Genomic DNA, 24,444 nt, shown 5'->3' on the forward strand with positions numbered 1-24,444 from the left:
CCGCTACCTTCTCCAACAGTTTTGAGACTTCGGTGCGAAGAACGTGAGCCACGTCTCTTCTCACCGTCGTCTCGACCACGGCTGAAAAGCGCGGGGGTCTGCAAGCAAACTGTAGCTAGTAGCCTCGTTTTATTATGTTCATTACCCATTCTGATATACCGGGGATGGCCTGCCAGGCCTCGGCCCGCATAGCTAGGGGTTGAATGAAAACTGGGGACGGGGCGCTGTGTAATAGGGACCCGGCCGCCCAGCCGTTTAATGTTTGCGCCGCTGTGTGAGCGTGCATTACAGCGGGCGCGCCCTTTATCACTGAATGAACAGCTTTTGCACGTGGGAATGCACACTTCACAGTTGGCACACAACTCACGTTTATTACATCTCCCGCACAAGCTGGGGGGAGAATTGATATTACGGTGGTTTTATATATTGTTTATATGTAGGGATGCACACTTCGTAGTGGGCGCATTACGTTCATTACACTCCCCGCTGGGGAGCCTGATACTGTGTGAACAGTGCTTGTGTGTAGGAGTGCTTACTTCATAGTGGGCACATGATCTACATTTAATGCGCTCTCCGCGCGTGTGTGTAGGGGTGCATGCTTCATAGCGGGTACGCGCACTACGTTCATTATGCTCCCGGCATGAGCTGGAGGAAAACTTGATACTGTGTGAACAGTATAGGAGTGAGCACTTTGAAGCGAGCACATGATCTACACTTAATGCATTTCCAGCGTGAATTGGGGGAGAGTTTAGGACTGTGGGAACAGTGCTTGTGTGTTGGGGTGCGTACTTTAGAGTGGACACGTGACCTACATGTGACACAGACAGAAAATAGCTCTTTTTGTGCTTTTTTATTTGTGTCTCCGTAAAAACTGCGTTTGTTTGTTATTGTGTTTCAATACAGGCCCTTTTTCTGCGACATTTACATTTCCAGGCGCCTGAAAAGAGGGAGCTGGGCAATGTATGCGACACTTTTTGGAGATCAGTCCAGCCTCGGCAGGACTCAAGATCTCCCTCTTCCTTCCTGTAGCTAGGAAGGCTTTCGAGGCTGGGGGTCCAACACAATCTTGCTTCCTGTAGCGGTTGGCGGCCAGAGGTGCGCGGCCACCGTTTCCTCGAGGAAAGGAATCGACTCGTATCCCTTTTCCTGAGCGCCATCTACACCAGAGAGCTTCGAGGAAAAGGTAGTCTTCAGACGAGCTGAGTGTGGTGCCTTCCACAATTTCGTCAGCTCATTGTGCACCTCTGGGAAAAAGGGGGCGGGTCTCTGCAGCAGGGCGCCCCTGCAGGAACCACTCATCAAGCCTGCTGCGCGTAGGCTCCTCGGACAAAGACCACTTGAGCCCGAGGTCTTCAACAGCCCTGGTAAGCACGCAGAGAAGTTCCGCGTCGATGCTCGTCCTCATGTTGGCTTGAGAGCACGAGGATCCATCCCGTCACACTCGGGGCAGCCGCCCTTAGTGAGTGCAGCTTCCGCGTGGTCCCGGCCCAGGCAAGAAGCGCAGACAATGTGTCGGTCTCTGCCGTAGAGAGAGCCTCTGCACGAGGCGCATTTGGTGCGAGGCATTACAACGCCTCGGAAAATGCTCTTTCAGGTGAAAAGTGTGATACAGCAGCGAACACACTTTTATTGCAAGTAAAGGGAAAGGATACTGCGCGCCGGATGGCACAGCAGAACAGCGGGCTGAAGGCGGCATCCTGAAACCAGGAAGCCGACATCCTCAGAGCTGCAAAGCAGGTGGCTTGTCCTTTTTTGTTAGAGTTCGCTGAAGGAGACAAAATCTGAACACCTCACGCGGTATGTTGACGGAAGTTGGGGGATTTCAGGTGTTGCATGATATCTCTGCGCCCAAGTAGCAGTGCTTCGCCTGTGCTTCACCCCAATGTAGTCCCAAATCAATATCTGCCTAGGAAATCGCCTAGTCTTAATCTGCATTGCTATTTGTACTCGTTGTGAATACGCAGGCCACAAGTAATTAGTTTTTATTTTATTTTATTTTTTAGGTTTTTTTATCACTTTTACTCACGACATAATATCTGGCAACAAAGGATCCATTTATTATGCTAAACTAAGCTAGCGTCGGCGCTGCCAAATTAAGACAATGCATGCACTGAGACAAAAATGTGTTTACCCACCTATCTAAATGAAGAGGAGACGGTTAATAACCCCTATTTCAAAAAACTGTGGCGTGTTCCTTTAAAGTGAATCTCTAAAATTAACGATAATCTAATAATGCTATCTAATGTAAATCTCAAAAAATACATTTTATAGTGTTGTAATGCCTAAATTATCTCATTCAACATGAAGTTCTACAGAATTTTAATATGGTTCATTTATCAGTTATCAGCTTATCCGTATCAGACAGAATTTTAATATTAATGCATCCCTAGTTATTTCCAGATCTAAAATGTGGAAGTTTGAAGAACTTTTCCATTCTCTGATGGTGACTTTTTTTCCACAGATTTATTCTGTATATGGTGGTTCACAAGAACTCACTTTATCTTGACAGTACCCCTAGTATAAGACATTTACAACCTATGAATTAATTATAGTTACCAAATACCTGCAAATAGAACATTTCTACAATGACATTGAAAACTGAAACCTTTTGAATAAATTAATTTTCTGCATCCACTGTGAGTATAAGTCCAATAAACATAAATATATAAACAAAAAATGACTTCATGCTTTTTTAAATTTACTTTATTGAAGATTTCTAATATAACCAGCACTCATATAGATTCTACATGTAACCCCTCAAACTAAGTATTTCTATATTTACAGTGAGTGTGGAGTTTGGTCGTGCCGTCTGGCTCCGATTCTATCCCCCAGCTTTCCCACCGTGCCCTAATCCCAGCTTTGTGGCCCATCTGGGGGGTGTGGCAGTGGGCCTCACCCTTGGTGTTGTGGTTCTTCAGAACTATGAACAGCGCTTACAGGAACAGTCCTTGTTCTGGATCTTCTTTAGTGTCTACACAATCTTTATCCTCTGTGGAATTTTCTGGAACATTTTCGCTTACAATCTCTTGGATGTCAAGTTACCCCCACCTCCATGAAGCACAGTGCGTGTGTGCGTGTGTGCGTGCGTGCGTGCGTGCGTGTGTGCGTGCGTGCGTGCGTGCGTGCGTGTGTGTGTGCGTGCGTGCGTGCGTGCGTGCGTGCGTGCGTGCGTGCGTGCGTGCGTGTGTGTGTGTGTGTGTGTGTGTGTGCGCGTGTGTGTGTGTGTGTGTGTGCGCGTGTGTGTGTGTGTGACAGGCAACATATAGGCAACACTTGTAAAGGTCATGAATGAGAATCAAATGCTAAGTACCTTACTGCAGTCCTCCTGTGATGTAATGTTTGTGTTAATAGTGCCTAAACCATGCCAAGTTTTAGTGCCATCAGAGAAGCTAAAACCGCAGATTGTGATGAATGTAAATTTGCAGGACAAGCCCAACAGTTGATGCTTTTTTCAGCTATATACTTTTTTCCAGCGGCCGAGGGCTATCAACGATAGCACAAGTATTCTTTTCAAAATAACACCTAGGTTTAGAAGCTGCTGCTGGCTTGTCAACTGACTCATTCATATATTCTCTGTCAGGTTAAATAGTTCTCAATTATTGAAGGAATGAATACATTCCTTTAGCTGGCACAGAACCTGAGGTTGCATTAGCAAAGAGAAGAATCAGTATTTTATGAGGACCTTTTAGTAAGTGTTCTATATTTTTATAAACGCCTAAAGACAAGTAGAGCCTATTGTGTGTGAAGGACCCTTAAAAGATATTCAAGTTTAAGTGAAGTAGCAAAGAAAGAAATTAACTGCAAGATAAACTTCTCTCAATCTTGGAAACAATTAAGCATTTTGCAGAAAATAATGCAGTGTTACAAGGTTGACGTAAGGGAACTGCAATGTCTCCCTTTCTGTTCTCAGTGGCGGTCTGCAAGGGAATTTCCCAGACTTTAACATCTAAATCAATATTTAATCAAATCAATCTCTCCCTAATATCTAACAACATGAATAATAATTTGATAATTAATGACATGTTATCTTTCTGATCACCAAGTTAACACTTAACCAGACTACCGTAGTAAAAAACGTAACAAATCATGCAGTGCCATCTACAGACTATGGACAATATTTAAACACTTGTAAATGAATTGAGGGTCAAATTACATCTAACATCTACTCACTGTCGAGGAACTTTCACTTTTACATTCCATTATAGCACATTTTTAACCAAGGGTTCTCTATTCAGGCCCTCGAGATCCACTTTCTTTCAGAGTTGACCTCCACCCTTGATTAAACTCACCTACCTACAACTTTCTAGTAATCCTGAAGATCTTGAGCTTGATCAGGTGTGTTTGATTAGTGTTGGAGCTAAAATCTGCAGGAAAGTGAACTTTGAGGGTCAGAGTTGAGAACTCCTGGTCTAGGGTAAGTTTACACAACAACAATGTATTAAAAAGGTTTCCTTTGTGTTTTTCAAATATACAGTCGACTACCCTGTCTAAACGATCCCCGTTCACACAGATTTGCGAAAATTACTAGAACACTCCTTTCTTTGTAAAGAAACACTATGCGCCTATAGATTGAACAAGTAATATCCATGTACATGACATCCCCGTTTTCACAAATTTGCGTTTTTGTAGTTTACACGGAGGAAAACTTGCACTTTGTATCCTGTTTTCAAAAGTTTGTGTTTTCAGGATCCCAAAATGCTGTTGTCATGTAAATTAATGGCCAAATGAAAAATGGTGTTGTGTAAACAAAACCCTTTATAAGCACAGGCTTCATGGCACACTGCAGGGGTGACCTCTCATATTTATGTGAATAGAGGTACAAATTTTTCTCCCTTTTGATTTATTTGTGCCACATTACATCATTTGAATTAATTTTATTTAAATATCCTTTCTGACTGTGATTTAGTGATTGAAATTCGCTTGAGCTGTCTTATATGAAGGAAAATATATAAGTTATGCATGTAAGTAAAATGATTAAAACCAGATATGGTTACACTTTACTTTAAGGTGCCATTGTTACAGTGTAATTATATATTTAAGTACTGAGTAACATTAGTATGGTAAGTACATGTAACATATGTAACAAGGACACTGTAAAATAAAGTGTTACCAAAGTTAATTTTATCACTTTTGCTGCTATGTTTATTATGAATCATTTTTCAAGGAAACTCAGTCCATCTTCCCTCCTCTGATGGACCGCCACTGCTCATGATTGTTGTATTTACTGTACCAGCACTGTATCTGAATCAGAATTTTTGTCCTGAAATCGCACACTTGATTTGATTTCATGAAACATATTTGATTATATATTTGAATCATGTTACTGGAAAACCAGCATGACCTTGGGAGTCACCAGAACTCAATATTAAATCAATAATCAACAAAATGAAAACAAAAGAACACGTAATTTGTCAGCTATACATGCTAAAATTAACTCAATTGATCTGTTATATGCTGTTTAATATATAAGCCGTATTGCAGTAGTTTTCAATTAATTGTGATTGTATGACATATACTGTACCTCAAATACTGTAAATGGTCTATGTTATTAAGTTTATTTCTATTGGTGCTGTAGTATTTGAACAGGTTGCTAGGTATCTGTGCCTCTAGTGACTGGTTAGCTCCTCTCAGTTCTGTGCATAGACATTCTTTACAGCAACACTGATCCTGGTACAGCTTTGTGTGTTTTCTGAGTATATTCTGCCTGTAGTGTGTGCTACCACTGATTCTCAAGCTAAAAAGAAAATAGGAAACTCTAAATAATAACTGCTGAAAGTTAATGAATCCAGTACTTCAATCCAAGTTAATAGGCTACTACTTTGTGTCCTAAACAACAGGAAATGTTTTAACAATGTGTTTAAGCTACTCTTGAAGTGCCAGTATTTTGTTTTTCATTGCTGGCCTTACTGTATCAAAAATGTAATGTTGGGATGTAAGTAACCTGGGATTGTGTGTAAAGGGCTATGGCACTGGAATTATGAGTTCAAGCATATTTCAACATGCGTCTATTTTGTAGATTTGATATGTAAGTGCATTAAAAAAAATCTGTAATTGAAAATGCCATTTTCTGTACTTTCATTTTGAATCAGGACATTGGTTCTATAATAGTATATGTGAACCCTGAAACGTTGGATAAACTTCAATTCATTGCTTTAAAGCCTGGAACACACCAAGCACGGTTCTGCACCGTCGGCTGAAATTGGTCCTTGTCAGCTTTTTTTCGATTCGACGTGTTGAATCGGCTTCGGGCCGTCGGTAAGAGAGAGAACTCTGATTGGCTGTTCAGCTTAGTGAACGAGTCAGTGCACGCGAATAATAGCAAAACAGCGAGCAAAGAAGTCAAAACGGTACAGATAGAAACCTGTTCTAATGCTACGTCATCTTACCTGAGTGTTCCTTGGTAAATATTTCAATATTAACATGAGCAGAGTGGAATAAAGAAAGTGTTTAGCAGGATTGATATTCAAAATGGTAAGCAGGCACTGCTTTGATTATGGTTTGTGTATCTGCAGCCGGCAGCGTCGGTTCCCTTTCGAGAGGTCTCTCGTATTACATAAGGCTAGCTTACGCTATGGTAAAACTCTTTCTCGAAAATATCGAAGCAAAATTTTTAAAAACGCATTGCAGCTGCACAGCAGACACAGATGAGCGGCTAGCATGGTCATTGGCTGTGCTGCGGCAACTGCACGAACCTATGGCGAGGCAGCTCAGACGCGGAACGCCCTTCAGCCTTCACGCCCTTCATTCTGGTGCGTCATAGCCCACCAGAATGGGTGTGGCCTAAGCCCCTATGTTGGCCCATTCAGCCAAAGGAATTCAGATTTTGTCTCCTTCAGCGAACTTCCAACTTCACTGATCTCTGGATAAGAAAACTACGCCGCCGTCAAAAAGCCTTCAGCGGAACAAGCCACCTGCCTGAGGACGCCGGCTTCCTGGTTTTTCAAATGGACGCCGCCTTCAGCCAGCTGTTCTTCTGTGCCATCCGGTGCGCTACATCCTTTTAATGCATTAGTGTGTTCGCCGCTGATCACACTTTTTCTAAAAGAGAAATTTCCGAGCCGTTGTTGCAAATGTCTCGTTATAAAATGCGCCTCGTGCAGAGGTCCTCTCTTAGGCGGAGACCGCCACATCCACTGTGCTTCCTGTCTGGGCCGGGACCACGCGGAAGATGCACTCGCTAAGGGTGGCTGCCCTGAGTGTGACGACATGGATCTCCCCACCCTGCGGGCTCGACTGGCTGTTTTCGCCGACGACGACCCCGCGCTTCCCGCTCCCTCTCTCCCTTTGATCGAGCCGTGCTAAAAGAAGCGAAGCTCACAAAGGATGCCAGAGCGGACAGGCACGAGCGAATGCACGCCGGGCCAGTCCCCGCGTGCCTCACTCTGTGTCGCGCATCATGCAGAGCCCTCTCGAGCTCTCTGCATGACCCAGACGGACACTATGAGTGAGTTTCGGCCTGAAAACCACAATGAGTGGTGGATTCGAAGACTTCTGGGCCAGAGAACCGTGTTCGAATCCTGGCTCTGACAGCAGGTGAAATGGGTTCAGCACATTTTAACGTCCGATTTGCACGTCATGTATGAACTGTCTACATGACTCGGACGGACACAATGAATGCGTTTTCTTGCCTGGGATGGGCTCCGTGTCTCCCAGCTGAATCTTTTCACCAAAGCAGACGAGCCCGCCCCACGTGACTCACTCTGTTTGGCAGCGTCCGAAGACGGGGATTGGTCGGACTCAACTCTGACCCCACCCCATTTAAGTACAGCATAAGTGCGATTGGACTAAGCATGGACAGCAATCCTCTCTAGCTCAAGCTAGAGGTATCCAAAATGCATGTTATGCATTGTAATATATGCTCCCCTGCAAACATACGCTGTTCCACTGTCCCAATAGTAACAAAAGCATAAAAACAACTGGGCGGCCGGGTCCCTATCACAAAGCGGCCCGGCCCCAGATTAAAAGCTTTTCACACATTCCCAGTCCCCTCTTTTCAGATGACTGGAAATACCAACATTGCAGTAAATGGGTCTGTTATAAAACATGCACACCTGCAAAGATACAAGGTTTTACGGTAAAAAAAAAAAAGCACGAAAAGAGCTCTTTTCTGTCTGTCATTTGTAGGTTACCTGTCCACTGTAAAGTATGCACCCCTACACACAAGCACTGTTTCCACAGTCTAAAAATTCTCCCTCGATTCACGTTGGAAATGCATTAAATGTAGGTCATGTGCCCACTACGAAGTGCTCACGCAAACACTGTTCACACAGTATCAAGTTCTCCAGCGGAGTGTGTAATGAATGTAGTGCGCGTGCCCACTACGAAGTGTGCACCCCTACACATAAACAAAACCACTGTAATGTCAATTCTCCCCCCAGCTTGTGCGGGAGATGTAATAAACGTGAGTTGTGTGCCAACTGTGAAGTATGCACCCCCACATGCGAAAACTGTTCAGTGATAAAGGGTGTGCCAGCTGTAATGCGCGCGTCCCTGAACATGAGCGCTCACATAGTGGCGCGAACATTAAACGGCTGGGCGGACGGGTCCCTATTACACAGCGGCCCATCCCCAGTTTTCATTCAACCCCTAGCTATGCGGGCCAAGGCCTGGCATGCCATCCCCAGTATATCAGAATGGGTGATGAACATAATAAAACGAGGCTACTTGCTACAGTTTGCTCGCAGATCCCGCGCTTTTCAGCCGTGGTCGAGACGACGGTGAGAAGAGGCGTGGCTCACGTTCTTCGCCGAAGTTTTGAAACTGTTAGAGAAGGGAGCTTTGGAAACAGTCCCACTATCACAAAGCGAGTCGTGCTTTTACAGTCGTTGCTTCCTTGTTCCAAAGAAGGATGGCGGTCTCAGACCAATCCTAGATCTCAGACACCTGAACAAAGTGCTTATGACGCGACCATTCAGAATGCTGACAACCAAACAAATCCTTGCGCAAATTTGCCCAGGGGATTGGTTTATCTCAGTGAATCTGATGGATTCTTATTTTCACATCCAGATATCGCCCCATCACAGGCCATTTCTCAGATTCGCCTTCGAGGGGCAGGCTTACCAGTACACAGTACTACCGTTCGGCCTATCATTGGCACCTCATACTTTTACAAAGTGGATGGACACAACACTTACTCCCCTGAGACAGCGGGGAGTGCGAGTGTTGAATTACCTCGACGATTGGCTGATTATAGCCCAATCAGAGGAACAGTTGATAACTCAAAGATCCTGGCTCCTCAGCCATATACTGTAGAAAGCCTGGGACTCAGGATCAATGTTTCCAAGAGCACACTGTCTCCCAGCCTGAGTATCTCTTTCCTGGGTACAGTGATAGACTCTATACAAATGAAAGCGCGCCTCACATCAGAGCACGCGCTCACTATCCAGCGCCTAGCGGCATCTTTCAGAACAGAAAGTTCTGAGGCGTGTGTGCCTCTCAAGAGATTTCAGAGAATGTTGGGTCTTATGGCCTCAGCATCATCAGTACTCCAGCACGGACTACTGCACATGCGTCCTCTCCAGCGCTGGCTAAAACTCTGTGTACCAACTCACGCATGGCGATCTGCCCACTTACAAATCAGAGCAAACCACGGCTGTATCAGAGCCCTGGCTCCCTGGAAAGCAGCCGACTGGTATCAGTCAGGAGTGAGTATGGGTGTGGTTACAAGGAGAAAAGTAATCTTGACAGATGACAATCTAGGTTGGGGGGCCCTTTATGAGGGCAGGCCCGTCTCTGGCCTGTGGTCAAGCCTGGAGAAGCGCCTACATATAAACTGTCTAGCGATTTTCTCCCATACTTAAAAGGTCACCACGTCCTGGTCCGGACGGACAAAATGGCAGTGTTGTAATATATAAATCGCTAGGGCGGTCTCAGGTCAAACAGCCTGCACACCATTGCCAAAAACCTCATCTTATGGGCTCAGCACAACCTGCACTCCTTAAGGGCGGTGCATGTGCCAGACATTCTGAACCAGGGTGCGGATATGTTATCCAGAGACAATGTTCCCCCAGGGGAATGGTCTCTTCACCTACAGAGGGTTGAGCTAATATGGAGCATCTTCGGAGAGCCAGAGGCCGAACTCTTTGCCTCAGAAGACAACGCTCATTGCCGAATATTTTTTTCAAAGAGCAGGGACGGCTTGCCCACGATTGGCCGAGCCGCCCGCGGTATGCATTCCCTCCGGTCACAATGTTACCACAGGTCTTCGGACGGATCAGGGAGAGCAAGTGTGCAGTGCTACTGATAGCACCTCTCTGGAAGACCCAATTATGGTTCTCCAAGCTGGCATGGCTTGGGGAGACCTCTTCACGCAGGCAAACCGATTAATCTGCCATTCACGTCCCAATTTATGGGCCCTTCATGTATGGCCCCTCAACGGATAACTGGGTGTCTCCCGGAAAGGGTGCTGAAAACGATCACTGAGGCAAGAGCGCCGTCAACTAGACGCCTCTACGCACAGAAATGGGTGGTATTTTCTGGCTGGTGCGCTGTATGGAGCCTAGACCCCTATTTGTGCGAGGTGTCGAGTGTACTCGCCTTCTTACAAGGGCTTTTGGATGCGGGTCGTACCCCCTTCACGCTCAAAGCGTATGTGGCAAAGTCCTGGAAGCACTGAAAGGTGCCCCATTCGAGCCGGCACGGTCTGCGGACCTAAAGCATCTCTCGTTAAAAAACGCTCTCTTACTGGCGCTCGCCTCAGTCAAGAGAGTGGGCGATTTACAAGCGTTGTCCTGCCTTGAGTTTGGGTTTGAATGCTGATGTCATGAGCAACAGCCAATCAGAGCAAGGCATGGGTTGAGGTCACCGGGTAAATACACGATTTTTGCCGTCAGCCAAACATAAACATGCAGCTACATCTCCGATATAAACATGCTGTACTCACCTCCAACTCTCTCTGTAGCACAGACAATCCCTGCTGTTCGCGTATGCGAATCCACTCGTCCATACTCTCTTATTTTTTCTTTTTTTGCGTTTTTTTCTCAGAGCAAATCATCGCGCAAACAATTTGCAGCACTAGTTTCTGTCTGACGTCCATATTCGCGGCCGTGTTTGTGTTCTTCCTTGGCGCGCGTGCGGGTTCGCCTCATTTCCTGTTCGTTTTATCGCGTGATTTTTCGTGACAAAACGTGGTTTGTAGACAAGATAGAATCGTTGGGTGACAGAGTTGTTGTCAACTCATGTAGTGCGTTACCTCCTGTTGCGGATCAATCACGTTGTGTCGTGTGGTGTGAACAGCTCAACAACTTGAAAACTCCTGATTGCACAGAGAGCAAGTCATGTAGTGTGAACCCCACAGTTCAATTCAATTCAATTCAATTCAAATTTATTTGTATAGCGCTTTTCACAATACACATTGTCTCAAAGCAGCTTTACAGAAAGTGCATTTCGGAAATGTACATAGAAAAATACAGTTAGTTAATCATGTATTAATTTATGGCATAACATATCGCCGGCTTTGAGTCGTCTCTTCACAGGCGTCGAGTCGTCTCTTCACAGGCGTTGGGGCATCTAAAGTCTCCGTGAGAGGCTGGATACAAACTGGAGCTGACGAACGCTATTTACCTCGGGACTAGCGTCCCGAGATAACAGCAGAAAGGCAGATGGGAAATAATTAGCATAGCTGATGTTCATAATGTTAATGCATTCGAACTGATTCAGCAGTAGTATTAAAGGTTAAGCATTAAGTGAATGCTTGGTTAAAGAGATGCGTCTTTAATCTAGTTTTAAACTGGGACAGCGAGTCTGAGTCTCGAACAATATCAGGAAGGCTATTCCAGAGTTTAGGAGCTAAATGCGAGAACGCCCTCCCTCCTTTAGTGGACTTAGATATCCTAGGAATGACCAGAAGCCTCGAATTTAGTGATCTTAAAGAGCGCGATGGATTGTATGGCGATAGAAGGTCTGTTAAATACACAGGAGCTAAACCATTTAGGGCTTTATAGGTCAGTAGGAATACTTTGTAATTGATACGTAACTTAATAGGTAACCAGTGTAGAGATGATAAAATAGGTGTTATATGATCATATTTTCTTGATCTAGTAAGAACTCTAGCGGCTGCATTTTGCACTAACTGTAGCTTGTTTATTGAGGATGCAGGACAACCAGCTAATAAAGCATTACAGTAATCTATTCTCGATGTCATGAATGCATGAACTAGCTTTTCTGCATCAGAAACAGATAGCATGTTACGTAGCTTAGCAATGTTTCTAAGGTGGAAAAAGGCTGTTCTTGTAATATATGAAATATTATTTTCGAAAGTCAATTTGCGGTCTAGTATAACACCCAGGTCTTTTACTGTAGTGGATAAAGTAACAGGACATCCTTCTAAATTAAAGTTGTATTGTAAGGGATTTTGTGGGTAGTTTTTTGGACCAATAAGTAGTACCTCCGTTTTATTTGAATTTAATAGCAGGAAATTACACGTCATCCAGCATTTTATATCATTTAGACACTCTGTCAATTTAGATAAGTTAGTGTTTTCATCTGGTCGTGATGAGATATATAATTGAGTGTCATCAGCATAACAGTGGAAATTAATTCCATCTTTTCTTATAATATTACCAAGTGGCAGCATGTATATTGAGAATAGCAGAGGGCCTAACACCGATCCTTGCGGCACTCCATAGTCTACTGCCGTTATCTTTGATTTTTCCCCATTTAAACAGACAAAAGGGTAACGGTCTGATAAGTACGATCTAAACCAGCTTAATGCCTGTCCCTGAACACCAGTGTAGTTTTGTAGTCGATCCAAGAGTATTTTATGATCGATAGTGTCGAACGCAGCGCTAAGATCGAGTAGAACTAGTATTGAGATACAGCCTTGGTCAGAAGCTAAAAGTAAATCATTTGTTATTTTAACTAGCGCAGAGTCTGTGCTATGATGCGGTCTGAATCCCGACTGGAATTTTTCATAGATATCATTTTCTTGCAAGAAAGAGCACAATTGAGCGGACACAACTTTTTCTAGTATTTTAGACATAAATGGAAGATTTGAGATGGTCTGTAATTTGCTAAGTTATTTGGATCTAATTGCGGTTTCTTAATGAGAGGTTGTATTACTGCCAGCTTGAATATTTTTGGAACATGACCTAAAGATAAAGACGAGTTAATAATATTAAGAAGAGGCTCTTCCACTACAGGTAACACTTCTTTCAGTAGTTTAGTGGGTATTGGATCTAATAAACATGTTGTTGGTTTAGATGCAATGATAAGTTTATTTAGCTCTTCCTGTCCTATAGTTGTAAAGCGGTGTAGTTGTTCTAGAGGGGCCATAATTGAGGCTGAATCATAAGACATCATAGAGGATTGTATATTTACAATTGTGTTTCGGATGCTTTCTACTTTCTCATTGAAGTAATTCATAAAATCATTACTACTATATTGTAACGGAATATTTTGCTCTGGTGATGTTTGTTTATTTGTTAGTCTAGCCACGGTGTTGAATAAAAACCTTGGATTATTTTGGTTATTTTGGTTATTTTCTATTAGTTTGCGGAGATGCTCAGCCCTGGCTGCTTTTAGAGCCTTTTTATAACGTGACATACTGTCTTTCCACGTGATTCTAAAGACCTCTAAATTAGTTTGTTTCCATTTACGCTCTAAGTTACGAGTTTCTCTCTTGATTGCATGCGTAGCACTGTTGTACCATGGTGCTTTAGTTTTCTCTCTAACCTTTTTTAATCTAATTGGTGCAACAATATCTAGTGTACTAGAGAACATGGTGCTCAAACTGCTAGTCATTTCCTCTAGTTCATCTGTTTGTTTGGGTGCACTGCGCAGCTGAGATAGATCAGGTAAGCTATTTGAGAATCTATCTATAGTGGTTGGAAGGATTGTTCTGCCTGGTCGATAACGTGGCGCAACTTGACAAATTTCAGCAGTACGTATTACGCAAGATACCATGTAATGATCAGTGAGATCATCACTTTGCGGTATAATATTTATATCAGTTGGATTGGTTCCATATGATAAAATTAAATCTAGTGTATGATTTAGACGATGAGTGGGACCACTGACGTTTTGCGTGACCCAAAAGGAGTTTAATAAATCTGTAAACGCAGTCCCTAACGCATCATTTGTATTATCTACGTGTATGTTAAAGTCTCCAACAATTATTGCTTTATCGACATTGACCTATAGATCTGAGAGAAAGTATGCAAACTCTTTTAGGAAGTCAGCATAGGGCCCTGGAGGTCTATATAGGGTAGCCAAGGCTAGAGATAATATGGATTTGTTTCTTAAATCTAAGAGCGTAACATTTAGCACAAGTACTTCAAACGAATTAAACCTGTGACCTGTTTTCTGAGTAACATTAAGAATATCTCTATAGATTGTTGCAACACCGCCGCCACGACCGATCAGACGGGGCTCATGCTTATAACAGTATCCTGGTGGAGTAGACTCATTTAGACCGAAATAATCATTTGGTTTAAGCCAGGTTTCAGTAAGGCAAAGTACATCGAAACTATTATCTGTGACCATTTCATTTACAATAACCGCCTTAGGTGTGAGCGATCTAATGTTTAGAAGACCTAGCTTTAGAAATTGTTTTTGTTCACTGATATTTAGATTGTCTGGTTTAATTACAATAAGATTTTTGCTAGATCCTACACTAGATTTATTGTTTGGCCTCACTAAGCGAGGAATAGACACAGTTTCTATATAATGTCCTACACTACTTATATCAATTAAGTTGGGACAGCAAAGACTGTGATTTGGACTTTGACTTACTAGTCATATGGTGTGTAACGTCTTGGAGATGTTGTCCGACAGAACAGCCGCTCCGATTCTGCTGGGGTGCAGGCCATCAGCGCGGTAGAGCCTAGGTCGCTCCCAGAACAGATTCCAATTATTTACAAAGAGCAGTTTCTGTTCATTACACCATGACATTAACCATTCATTTAGAGCAAATAATCTACTGAACCTTTCTTGTCCTAGTCGGTACGTGGGAAGCGGTCCAGACACGATGATCGTTGCTTCAGGCGATGTGCTGCGAACCGTCTCGATCAGGCTTCTGTAGTCTTTCTTCAGAACCTCCGTCTGCCGCAGCCTGATGTTGTTCGTCCCCGCGTGTAGCACCACAGCTCCGACGTGCTCGTCACCGTTCAGGATCTCGGGAATCTGTGCAGCGACATCAAGAACACGAGCACCAGGAAAGCAGTGAGTGCGCACCTTACGCTTACCTGAGGTAGCACGGACGTGACGGACCATGGAAGTGCCGATGATCACGGCGGCGTCACGTTCCGGCTCGCGAAGAGGGGAGAAGCGGTTCCGGGTGGAGATCTCGAAGACCGGGAGGGGCGGGGAAGTCCTTGGTCTGGTCCTGGCTCGTGTCTTCCGCTGTGGGATCACCCAGGGTCCATGGTGTTGCCTCGGTGCCGGAGTGAATGAAGGCAGAGATGATCGCGTCCTCCTGGGCAGAGAAACGCACGGAGTAGACGAAGTCGGAGTCAAAAAGTTACTAACCACTGACTTGTGAGCATCGGCGCGTGATGTTTCAAGCGCTGAACGCCGATCTCGCAGCTCGGCTTGCTTCACCAGCTGAACACGGATCTGCTTCTCCACCGACTCCAGCTCCAATCGTACCGAAAACAGCTCGAATGTGTTCTCACCTGCACTCAGAGGTAACGTTAGACACACATCCGATATGTTTGCCATTATAACAGATGAACAGTAAATTAGTAGTGATACTACCAATATCACTACTAATTTAGGACTGAAATGATGGATATAACCCGTATCCTTTCAGTGAAACGGGTGTAAAATGAGAGGGTCGATAGGCGCGAGGCCACGCGTGAAATGCTAGCGGGCTAAAGGCTAGTAGCCGAGATTCGGAAAGTTGGATCTAAGTAGCGATATCAAAGCAATCCGATTGTTTTTTTATAAGGAATAGTGTCGAGGATAAGTTCACATGATATAAAAATAGAAAGTGCTTGTTTATAAATGAGTGGTAAAGAAGAAAATCAGGGATTAATGAATCAATTCGACGGAGCTCCAAACACAAACACAGATCGCACGCGCATGCTCGGTTCAGCCCGACGTTTTAAAATCATGTAGTGTGAACTAGGCTTTGGGTGTCTAGAGCTCATTCCACAAGAGGCATGGCCTCGTCATGGGCTTGGTCAAGTGGAAGATATTTCCCATGGAAGATATTTCCTGTTTTGTAATTGAGGGTTCTTTCAGTCTAAGTGCAAGCACAAACCCCCCTAGGCCATAGGGCCCGATATATATCTGGTCCTGGTTAAACTCGGACTACAGTCGTTATCTATATATATATATACATTAGGGCCGGGACTTTAACGCGTTAATTAAGATTAATTAATTACACTCTTAACGCGTTAATTAAGATTAAATCTTTCAACATTTTTCCGCACCGCGGAACGTTTCTCCCTGGATGAGTTTCGGCGGACCGATTATACTGGAGCACCAACTAGCGTTCATGACTTCAGACAACAACAACCACAGTGAACATGAACGAAGAAGCTGACGAGACCGCTTTGGTTGGCCCCGTGGATGGAAGCGTCGATAAGAGCATGGTTGTGTGCAAGTTATGCAACAAGGAGTTCGCATATCACCGCAGCACATTGGGCCTCAAGTATCACCTCAACGTAAAACATAGAGCAGCTAGCGTGGACCTATAGGCTACCTGAATTTCTGAAATGTACTATATTTCTAAATATGCTATTGCTACACTTAATGGCAAAAATTGCACTGGTCTGCTGGACTTGGTTGAACAAAAATAAACAATATTTTGTTGCTTAAGCTTATGTATTCAGTCATTATTCAATGGTATACTAAAAATCCATGTGAAAAAAATTACTTAAGGCAAAAGGTTTTACTTTGATTTTTGGCGAAAATTAGTTATTGTGATTTTTAGGACAATAAACATAAGTTTTATCATATAGACAAATATCAAGTTTCAATTAGATTGTTTTTTGAGGGAAATAAGATGATGTTTTTGGCGTAACTTCAGAAAGCCAAGGGGAAACTGTGGTAGAAGCCCGTAACGTCAGTTACGGCTTCATGCCTTCATTTCTCACTGCTCCTGAACACTCAATGAAGTTACGGGTGCACTGCCCTGAAGTTACGGCACTCTGTCGTGTCCTGACCGACCATCAAAGTATTTCCGCGCTGGAGTTACGGGGTTATGATGTAGCAATAAAATCACCTCAGACACACGTACATGTTTCACAGTGCTTGCTTTTGTTAGATTATTGAAGAATGGCATACTCTCGGGGGAAAATTATGTTGGAGACGGCTTTGAAACATAAATCAAGGTAAGAATGACACACGACACGGGTGCATAAAAAACGATAATCTTTAAAATCCAGTAATAGCTAGCGGTAGCCACAAACCACAAACATGTTTCGTCTAGCTCTCGCCTCCCAATGTCCACTGACTGAAAACTACGCGAGTTGGTGGGTTGGAGCCGCAACGACACACCCATTATACACCAGCTGCACGAATTTAGTAATTTAGAGCCTACCTTTTGTTGAACCCTGGTTAAAATCCATGTCAAACAACCGACGAGAAAGCAAATCCATTACAATACGGAACTACTAGAGACATTTCTTTAGGGACACCTAATCTGTAGCCCCGCCTTAGCTCTGAAGCTCTGTGACTATTATGAACAGGATGCAATGTCAAGATTGCAATGCTGGAATATGTTGTGTGTGTGTGTGAGAGAGTGAGTGAGTGAGTGGCGCGGGCGTGATCGAACAGTGGAAACATAAAAACATACTCCGTCATTTGGTTTATGTCTGTTTAAATGGGGAAAAATCAAAGATAACGCCAGTAGACTATGGAGTGCCGCAAGGATCGGTGTTAGGCCCTCTGCTATTCTCAATATACATGCTGCCACTTGGTAATATTATAAGAAAACATGGAATTAATTTCCACTGTTATGCTGATGACACTCAATTATATATCTCATCATGACCAGATGAAAACACTAACCTATCTAAATTGACAGAGTGTCTAAATGATATAAAATGCTGGATGACGTGTAATTTCCCGCTATTAAATTCAGATAAAACGGAGGTACTACTTATTGGTCCAAAAAACTACCCACAAAATCCCTTACAATACAACTTTAATTTAGAAGGATGTCCTGTTACTTTATCCACTACAGTAAAAGACCTGGGTGTTATACTAGACCGCAAATTGACTTTCGAAAATAATATTTCATATATTACAAGAACAGCCTTTTTCCACCGTAGAAACATTGCTAAGCTACGTAACATGCTATCTGTTTCTGATGCAGAAAAGCTAGTTCATGCATTCATGACATCGAGAATAGATTACTGTAATGCTTTATTAGCTGGTTGTCCTGCATCCTCAATAAACAAGCTACAGTTAGTGCAAAATGCAGCCGCTAGAGTTCTTACTAGATCAAGAAAATATGATCATATAACACCTATTTTATCATCTCTACACTGGTTACCTATTAAGTTACGTATCAATTACAAAGTATTCCTACTGACCTATAAAGCCCTAAATGGTTTAGCTCCTGTGTATTTAACAGACCTTCTATCGCCATACAATCCATCGCGCTCTTTAAGATCACTAAATTCGAGGCTTCTGGTCATTCCTAGGATATCTAAGTCCACTAAAGGAGGGAGGGCGTTCTCGCATTTAGCTCCTAAACTCTGGAATAGCCTTCCTGATATTGTTCGAGACTCAGACTCGCTGTCCCAGTTTAAAACTAGATTAAAGACGCATCTCTTTAACCAAGCATTCCCTTAATGCTTAACCTTTAATACTACTGCTGAATCAGTTCGAATGCATTAACATTATGAACATCAGCTATGCTAATTATTTCCCATCTGCCTTTCTGCTGTTATCTCGGGACGCTAGTCCCGAGGTAAATAGCGTTCGTCAGCTCCAGTTTGTATCCAGCCTCTCACGGAGACTTTAGATGCCCCAACGCCTGTGAAGAGACGACTCGACGCCTGTGAAGAGACGACTCAAAGCCGGCGATATGTTATGCCATAAATTAATACATGATTAACTAACTGTATTTTTCTATGTACATTTCCGAAATGCACTTTCTGTAAAGCTGCTTTGAGACAATGTGTATTGTGAAAAGCGCTATACAAATAAATTTGAATTGAATTGAATTGAATTTATACAGGACATTCCTGCTACTATTCTCACTACTTCAACTTCTTGTTTATACATGTGAAGCCATTTTTATCATAGTGAGTCCAATAGGGTTAATATTGCTTACATTTTAAGTGTTATCATAACATTGTGCTATAAAATTAAAGTTAAGGTCTTTTGCCTTGGTATGACCGATTGTCATTTTGTGGGCAATGCTAAGGCAGAATAAAGTAACTTCCGAAAAAGTGTCAAAGGTCAAATTTGAGTTCAAATTTTTTTTGTAGATAGGTTAATACAGGTATACAATACAAAATGTGAAAATTACAATATTATACCTACAACTCAATTGTCAGGACACATTAACTGACTTCTCAACCAAATGGTTAAGCACATTTTGAGTCACTATATTTTATTGAGAGGAGTACCTAACTTAACTCAAACTGATTGAGCCATCTCTACCATCTGGTTGAGGTTATTATGCCAAAGAAAATCCACTAGATGTCACAGTGTCAATCAACAGCACTTGTCACAACACTTCTTCTAACATGGATGTCAGAAACAAATAAGTCACCCCAGCCATGTGAACTGTTTTTGGTGAAATTTTGCAAGCTAAGCATGTTTTTTTTTTACATATTACACTATAAGAGCTTTACAAAATTATGTTACTTGGTTCCATGAAAAAACTTAAGTATGTTTCTAATAATTTTTCAAAAACATGCTCAACCAAACGGTTGATTTGGCACATAACGGTAAATTGTCACCCCCCTTTTTTAAATGGACATTACAATGCACAATTAAAACTTGGTTGTAATTCAAGAATGCTTTGGAATAAAGACCTAAGTTTGGTCTTGTTTTAAAGAAAACAGTCAGCAGATTATTGCTGAAGTAAAAGTGGCGCTTCTGCCGCTGTTTCTGGTTCAAAAGTGACCTGGGGAATGCGGCACCTGTAGCCCATTTCCTGCACACGCCTGTGCACGGTGGCTCTGGATGTTTCTACTCCAGACTCAGTCCACTGCTTCCGCAGGTCTGGGAACAGCCTATTTGTTCAGAAATTTCTTTCTGTGTCTTACCCTCTTGCTTGAGGGTGTCAATGATGGCCTTCTGGACAGCAGTCAGGTCGGCAGTCTTACCCATGATTGCGGTTTTGAGTAATGAAACAGGCTGGGAGTTTTTAAAAGCCTCAGGAATCTTTTGTAGGTGTTTAGAGTTAATTAGTTGATTCAGATGATTAGGTTAATAGCTCGTTTAGAGACCCTTTTCATGATATGCTAATTTTTTGAGATAGGAATTTTGGGTTTTCATGAGCTGTATGCCAAAATCATCATTATTCAAACAATACAAGACCTGAAATATTTCAGTTGGTGTGCAATGAATCTAAAATATATGTAAGTTTAATTTTTATCATTACATTATGGAAAAGAATGAACTTTATCACAATATGCAAATTTTTTTAGAAGGACCTGTATCTAACCAAGTTGTGTTCCAAATTTGAAGTTCCCATGAGATTTTGTTTAGGCGTGATACCAAAGATGAAATAAATTCCATTGAATTTAATTGTATGCATTCTGCTGTAACAACTTAATAAATTTCTGTCCAAATATCACTTCTGTCATAAAATATGGAACCTTGAGACTCAGACCTTTCTGACAATGTGTTTGTCAAGATTAGAAAAGGTTTTGATCATAAATTATGATGGGCAATGAAAAAGTATGGCAATATGTGTATGAATTCCGGTACCATTTTTTTTTACAATTAAGTGACATCTCAACCATTTGCTAGAGGCCGAAATTTTAAAAATTATGGGATGTGTTGAAAAAAAATACATTGAGTCTGGTTACTAGCGACATAAGGAAATAAGAAATGCAAACAAAAAAATTTTCCAATCACTTTTTTCTTGGTGCGGACCTTAAAGGGTTAAGATAACTTTAAAGTCATTTTTCTCCACAGAAAGTGACTGTGTTTTCTTTGAATGGTTAAAATCTGCAGTAAACCATGACGCACTGTCACACTGACTATAAAATTGAATGACTCCATTCCTCTTGCAAGTGACACTTCCATGTTACTGCATGTCCAGATGAGAAATCATGGAGTGTTATTGACAGTAGATAAACATGCATCATTCTGAGATTAATGCGAATGAGAAAAAATTCAGTGGCTGTTTGTGTCCTCTGTTTGTCAGTTAGAACTATCACTGCATCATGTAACTTCAAGAGATGATTTAACATCATGTTGAAATCTTAATTCACTTGTTCTCTTGAAGAGGAGTACATTATTATTATTATTATTATTATTATTATTATTATTATTATTATTATTATTATTATTATCTATGAAGCCTAGTATAATCCTTGTAGTAGAATGTCCGTATGCCATTGTTTTTCAATAGGGAAAAATCTGCTTTCAGGCATCTGCTAAAAACCTGTGGGTCTAATGAACTGAACGAGACCATCCCACATTTTATAGGCCATCCCACTATTCAAACCTAGGAAAGTTGTAAACATGTATGTGAAAGTATACCAAACAAATTATTCAGATAAACTGATCAACAAAGAACTTGTGTGTAAATACCTTAAAGATATATACAGGTCCTTCTCAAAAAATTAGCATATTGTGATAAAGTTAATTATTTTCCATAATGTAATGATAAAAATTAAACTTTCATATATTTTAGATTCATTGCACACCAACTGAAATATTTCAGGTCTTTTATTGTTTTAATAATGATGATTTTGGCATACAGCTCATGAAAACCCAAAATTCCTGTCTCAAAAAATTAGCATATCATGAAAAGGGTCTCTAAACAAGCTAATAACCTAATCATCTGAATCAACTAATTAACTCTAAACACCTGCAAAAGATTCCTGAGGCTTTTAAAAACTCCCAGCCTGTTTCATTACTCAAAACCGCAATCATGGGTAAGACTGCCGACCTGACTGCTGTCCAGAAGGCCATCATTGACACCCTCAAGCAAGAGGGTAAGACAGAAAGAAATTTCTGAACAAATAGGCTGTTCCCAGAGTGCTGTATCAAGGCACCTCAGTGGGAAGTCTGTGGGAAGGAAAAAGTGTGGCAAAAAACGCTGCACAACGAGAAGAGGTGACCGGACCCTGAGGAAGATTGTGGAGAAGGACCGATTCCAGACCTTGGGGACCTGCGGAAGCAGTGGACTGAGTCTGGAGTAGAAACATCCAGAGCCACCGTGCACAGGCGTGTGCAGGAAATGGGCTACAGGTGCCGCATTCCCCAGGTCAAGCCACTTTTGAACCAGAAACAGCAGCAGAAGCGCCTGACCTGGGCTACAGAGAAGCAGCACTGGACTGTTGCTCAGTTTTGCATGTCATTCGGAAATCAAGGTGCCAGAGTCTGGAGGAAGACTGGGGAGAAGGAAATGCCAAAATGCCAGAAGTCCAGTGTCAAGTACCCACAGTCAGTGATGGTTTAGTCAGTCAGACACAGTCACTGGTAAATGGTTTACTGACTATGGTATTAGTGTGCTCAATTGGCCTGCCAACTCTCCTGACCTGAACCCCATAGAGAATCTGTGGGATATTGTGAAGAGAAAGTTGAGAGACGCAAGACCCAACACTCTGGATGAGCTTAAGGCCGCTATCGAAGCATCCTGTGCCTCCATAACACCTCAGCAGTGTCACAGGCTGATTGCCTCCATGCCACGCCGCATTGAAGCAGTCATTTCTGCAAAAGGATTCCCGAACAAGTATTGACTATTGTGTGCATAACTGAACATAATTATTTGAAGGTTGACTTTTTTTTTGTATTAAAAACACCTCTTTTATTGGTCGGATGAAAAATGCTAATTTTTTGAGACAGGAATTTTGGGTTTTCATGAGCTGTATGCCAAAATCATCAGTATTAAAACAATAAAATACCTGAAATATTTCAGTTGGTGTGCAATGAATCTAAAATATATGAAAGTTTAATTTTTATCATTACATTATGGAAAATAATGAACTTTATCACAATATGCTAATTTTTTGAGAAGGACCTGTATTTAAATGGGGCAAGGTGATAAGCCTTTACACATTACATCCCGAACACGGGATGTTCACTTACAGTATATCACTGCTCACGTATTTTGAACTTCTCTTTACCCCTAAGCGAAGAACGAAAAAGAACTTCGCCGTGAGTATAGGACCTAAACACACTCCTATTCCACACTCTAATTCAATTTTAATAAAATACTTATTCATTGATGTAGCTGCAGTCCGTAGTTTTTCCTCTTTGTCGCAGTCTCTGTTCGAAATCTGCAATTGCAGTTATTCGCGGAATTAGCAACTTTACGTGGGTTGTGCCTCGGCACAGCACAGCGTGTATTAATCCAATGTTTTGAGGAGAATGTGCGGCTGTCAGTCACCGCGCCAGTGTGGATACTGTCATTCGGAATCACAGATTCTACTTTTTGGAAGTATGACCAAGATAAAAAATTTCACCGGAAAATGTCATCTGAACAAGTAAGTAACATCCACTTTTGTTCTGACCAACTAAAGGAAAAAAGGCATAGCAGTAAATCGTGCTGATTAAATCTAACGATTGCTTATCATATCACGTCAAACCGTGCAAATTGTACTTTGTTCTCAAATTGTTAATGTTAACAACATCAGCATTGCGTGACTACATTTAATGTGTATTAGGGCTACCTGTAGTTCAGTTTCAATTTCTGTGCAGTCTAATTTCTATTGTCATAGAAATTAGAAATTGTCGTTTTTCCAACAAATTAATGTTCCTTAGAACTGTTCCTTGTTCCTTCTCTTTGAAATACAAACACACGTATCTGTAACAGATGCATATTTATTGCATTATTCAATATTCCTACGCACGGGAAAAATCCATATCTGCATACATTTTGAATCCCTTCAAAACAAAGAGTTCACGCCACCTTTCAAAAGCCCTTCCGATATTTATCCTTGTTTTCGATTGGGCACGGTTGCAGTTTCTTTTTTCTGTAGCCACAAGTCTTTTGCATTTTACAACGGTTGAATCTTCAGTTGTCACTGGTGATCGTCGTTTCAGCCTTTCTAGATCCGCCATCAAATTGATAAGTTTAATTATATCAAAGTGCTGTGAGAAAAACCTATAAATCTCCACCTCCAACATCCTCACACGCAATAGCCTACTAGCCGGGACACCTTCTTTATGTCTACAGATGTGACGTAATGACGCAAAGACATGCTAGGATCCACCAGTACCACTGGAATTAAAAACATTATTACAAGCGAACCATTTTGAATCGAGCTAAAGCAAGCAGCTGTTTTGAACACTGGCTGGTTATGTACTTGCTCAAAAATTTATTTTGGATTAAAAGTTACAGACTGCAGCTTTAAATAT

The 24,444-nt window shown here is 42.0% G+C and overlaps 1 protein-coding gene across 5 annotated transcripts in view; it reads left to right on the forward strand.

Moving 5' to 3' along the window:
• The window catches only part of rhbdl3 (rhomboid, veinlet-like 3 (Drosophila)), a 155,074-nt gene extending 149,016 nt beyond the window's left edge, over positions 1-6,058 (forward strand). For 4 of the 5 annotated variants that reach the window (XM_077199030.1, XM_077199032.1, XM_077199034.1 and 1 more), the window contains one exon: positions 2,785-6,058. In XM_077199030.1, coding sequence (XP_077055145.1) covers positions 2,785-3,056 — 272 coding nt within the window. In that variant the 3' untranslated portion in view covers positions 3,057-6,058. The remainder of the gene's footprint in view (positions 1-2,784) is intronic. The other variant, XM_077199031.1, reaches the window with a different exon arrangement.
• The last annotated feature ends 18,386 nt before the right edge of the window (positions 6,059-24,444 follow it).

The sequence above is a fragment of the Siphateles boraxobius genome, unplaced genomic scaffold (genome assembly GCF_051911475.1).
Source record: "Siphateles boraxobius isolate OS27281-9 unplaced genomic scaffold, OSU_SipBor_1 41, whole genome shotgun sequence".
Lineage (NCBI taxonomy): Eukaryota > Metazoa > Chordata > Actinopteri > Cypriniformes > Leuciscidae > Siphateles > Siphateles boraxobius.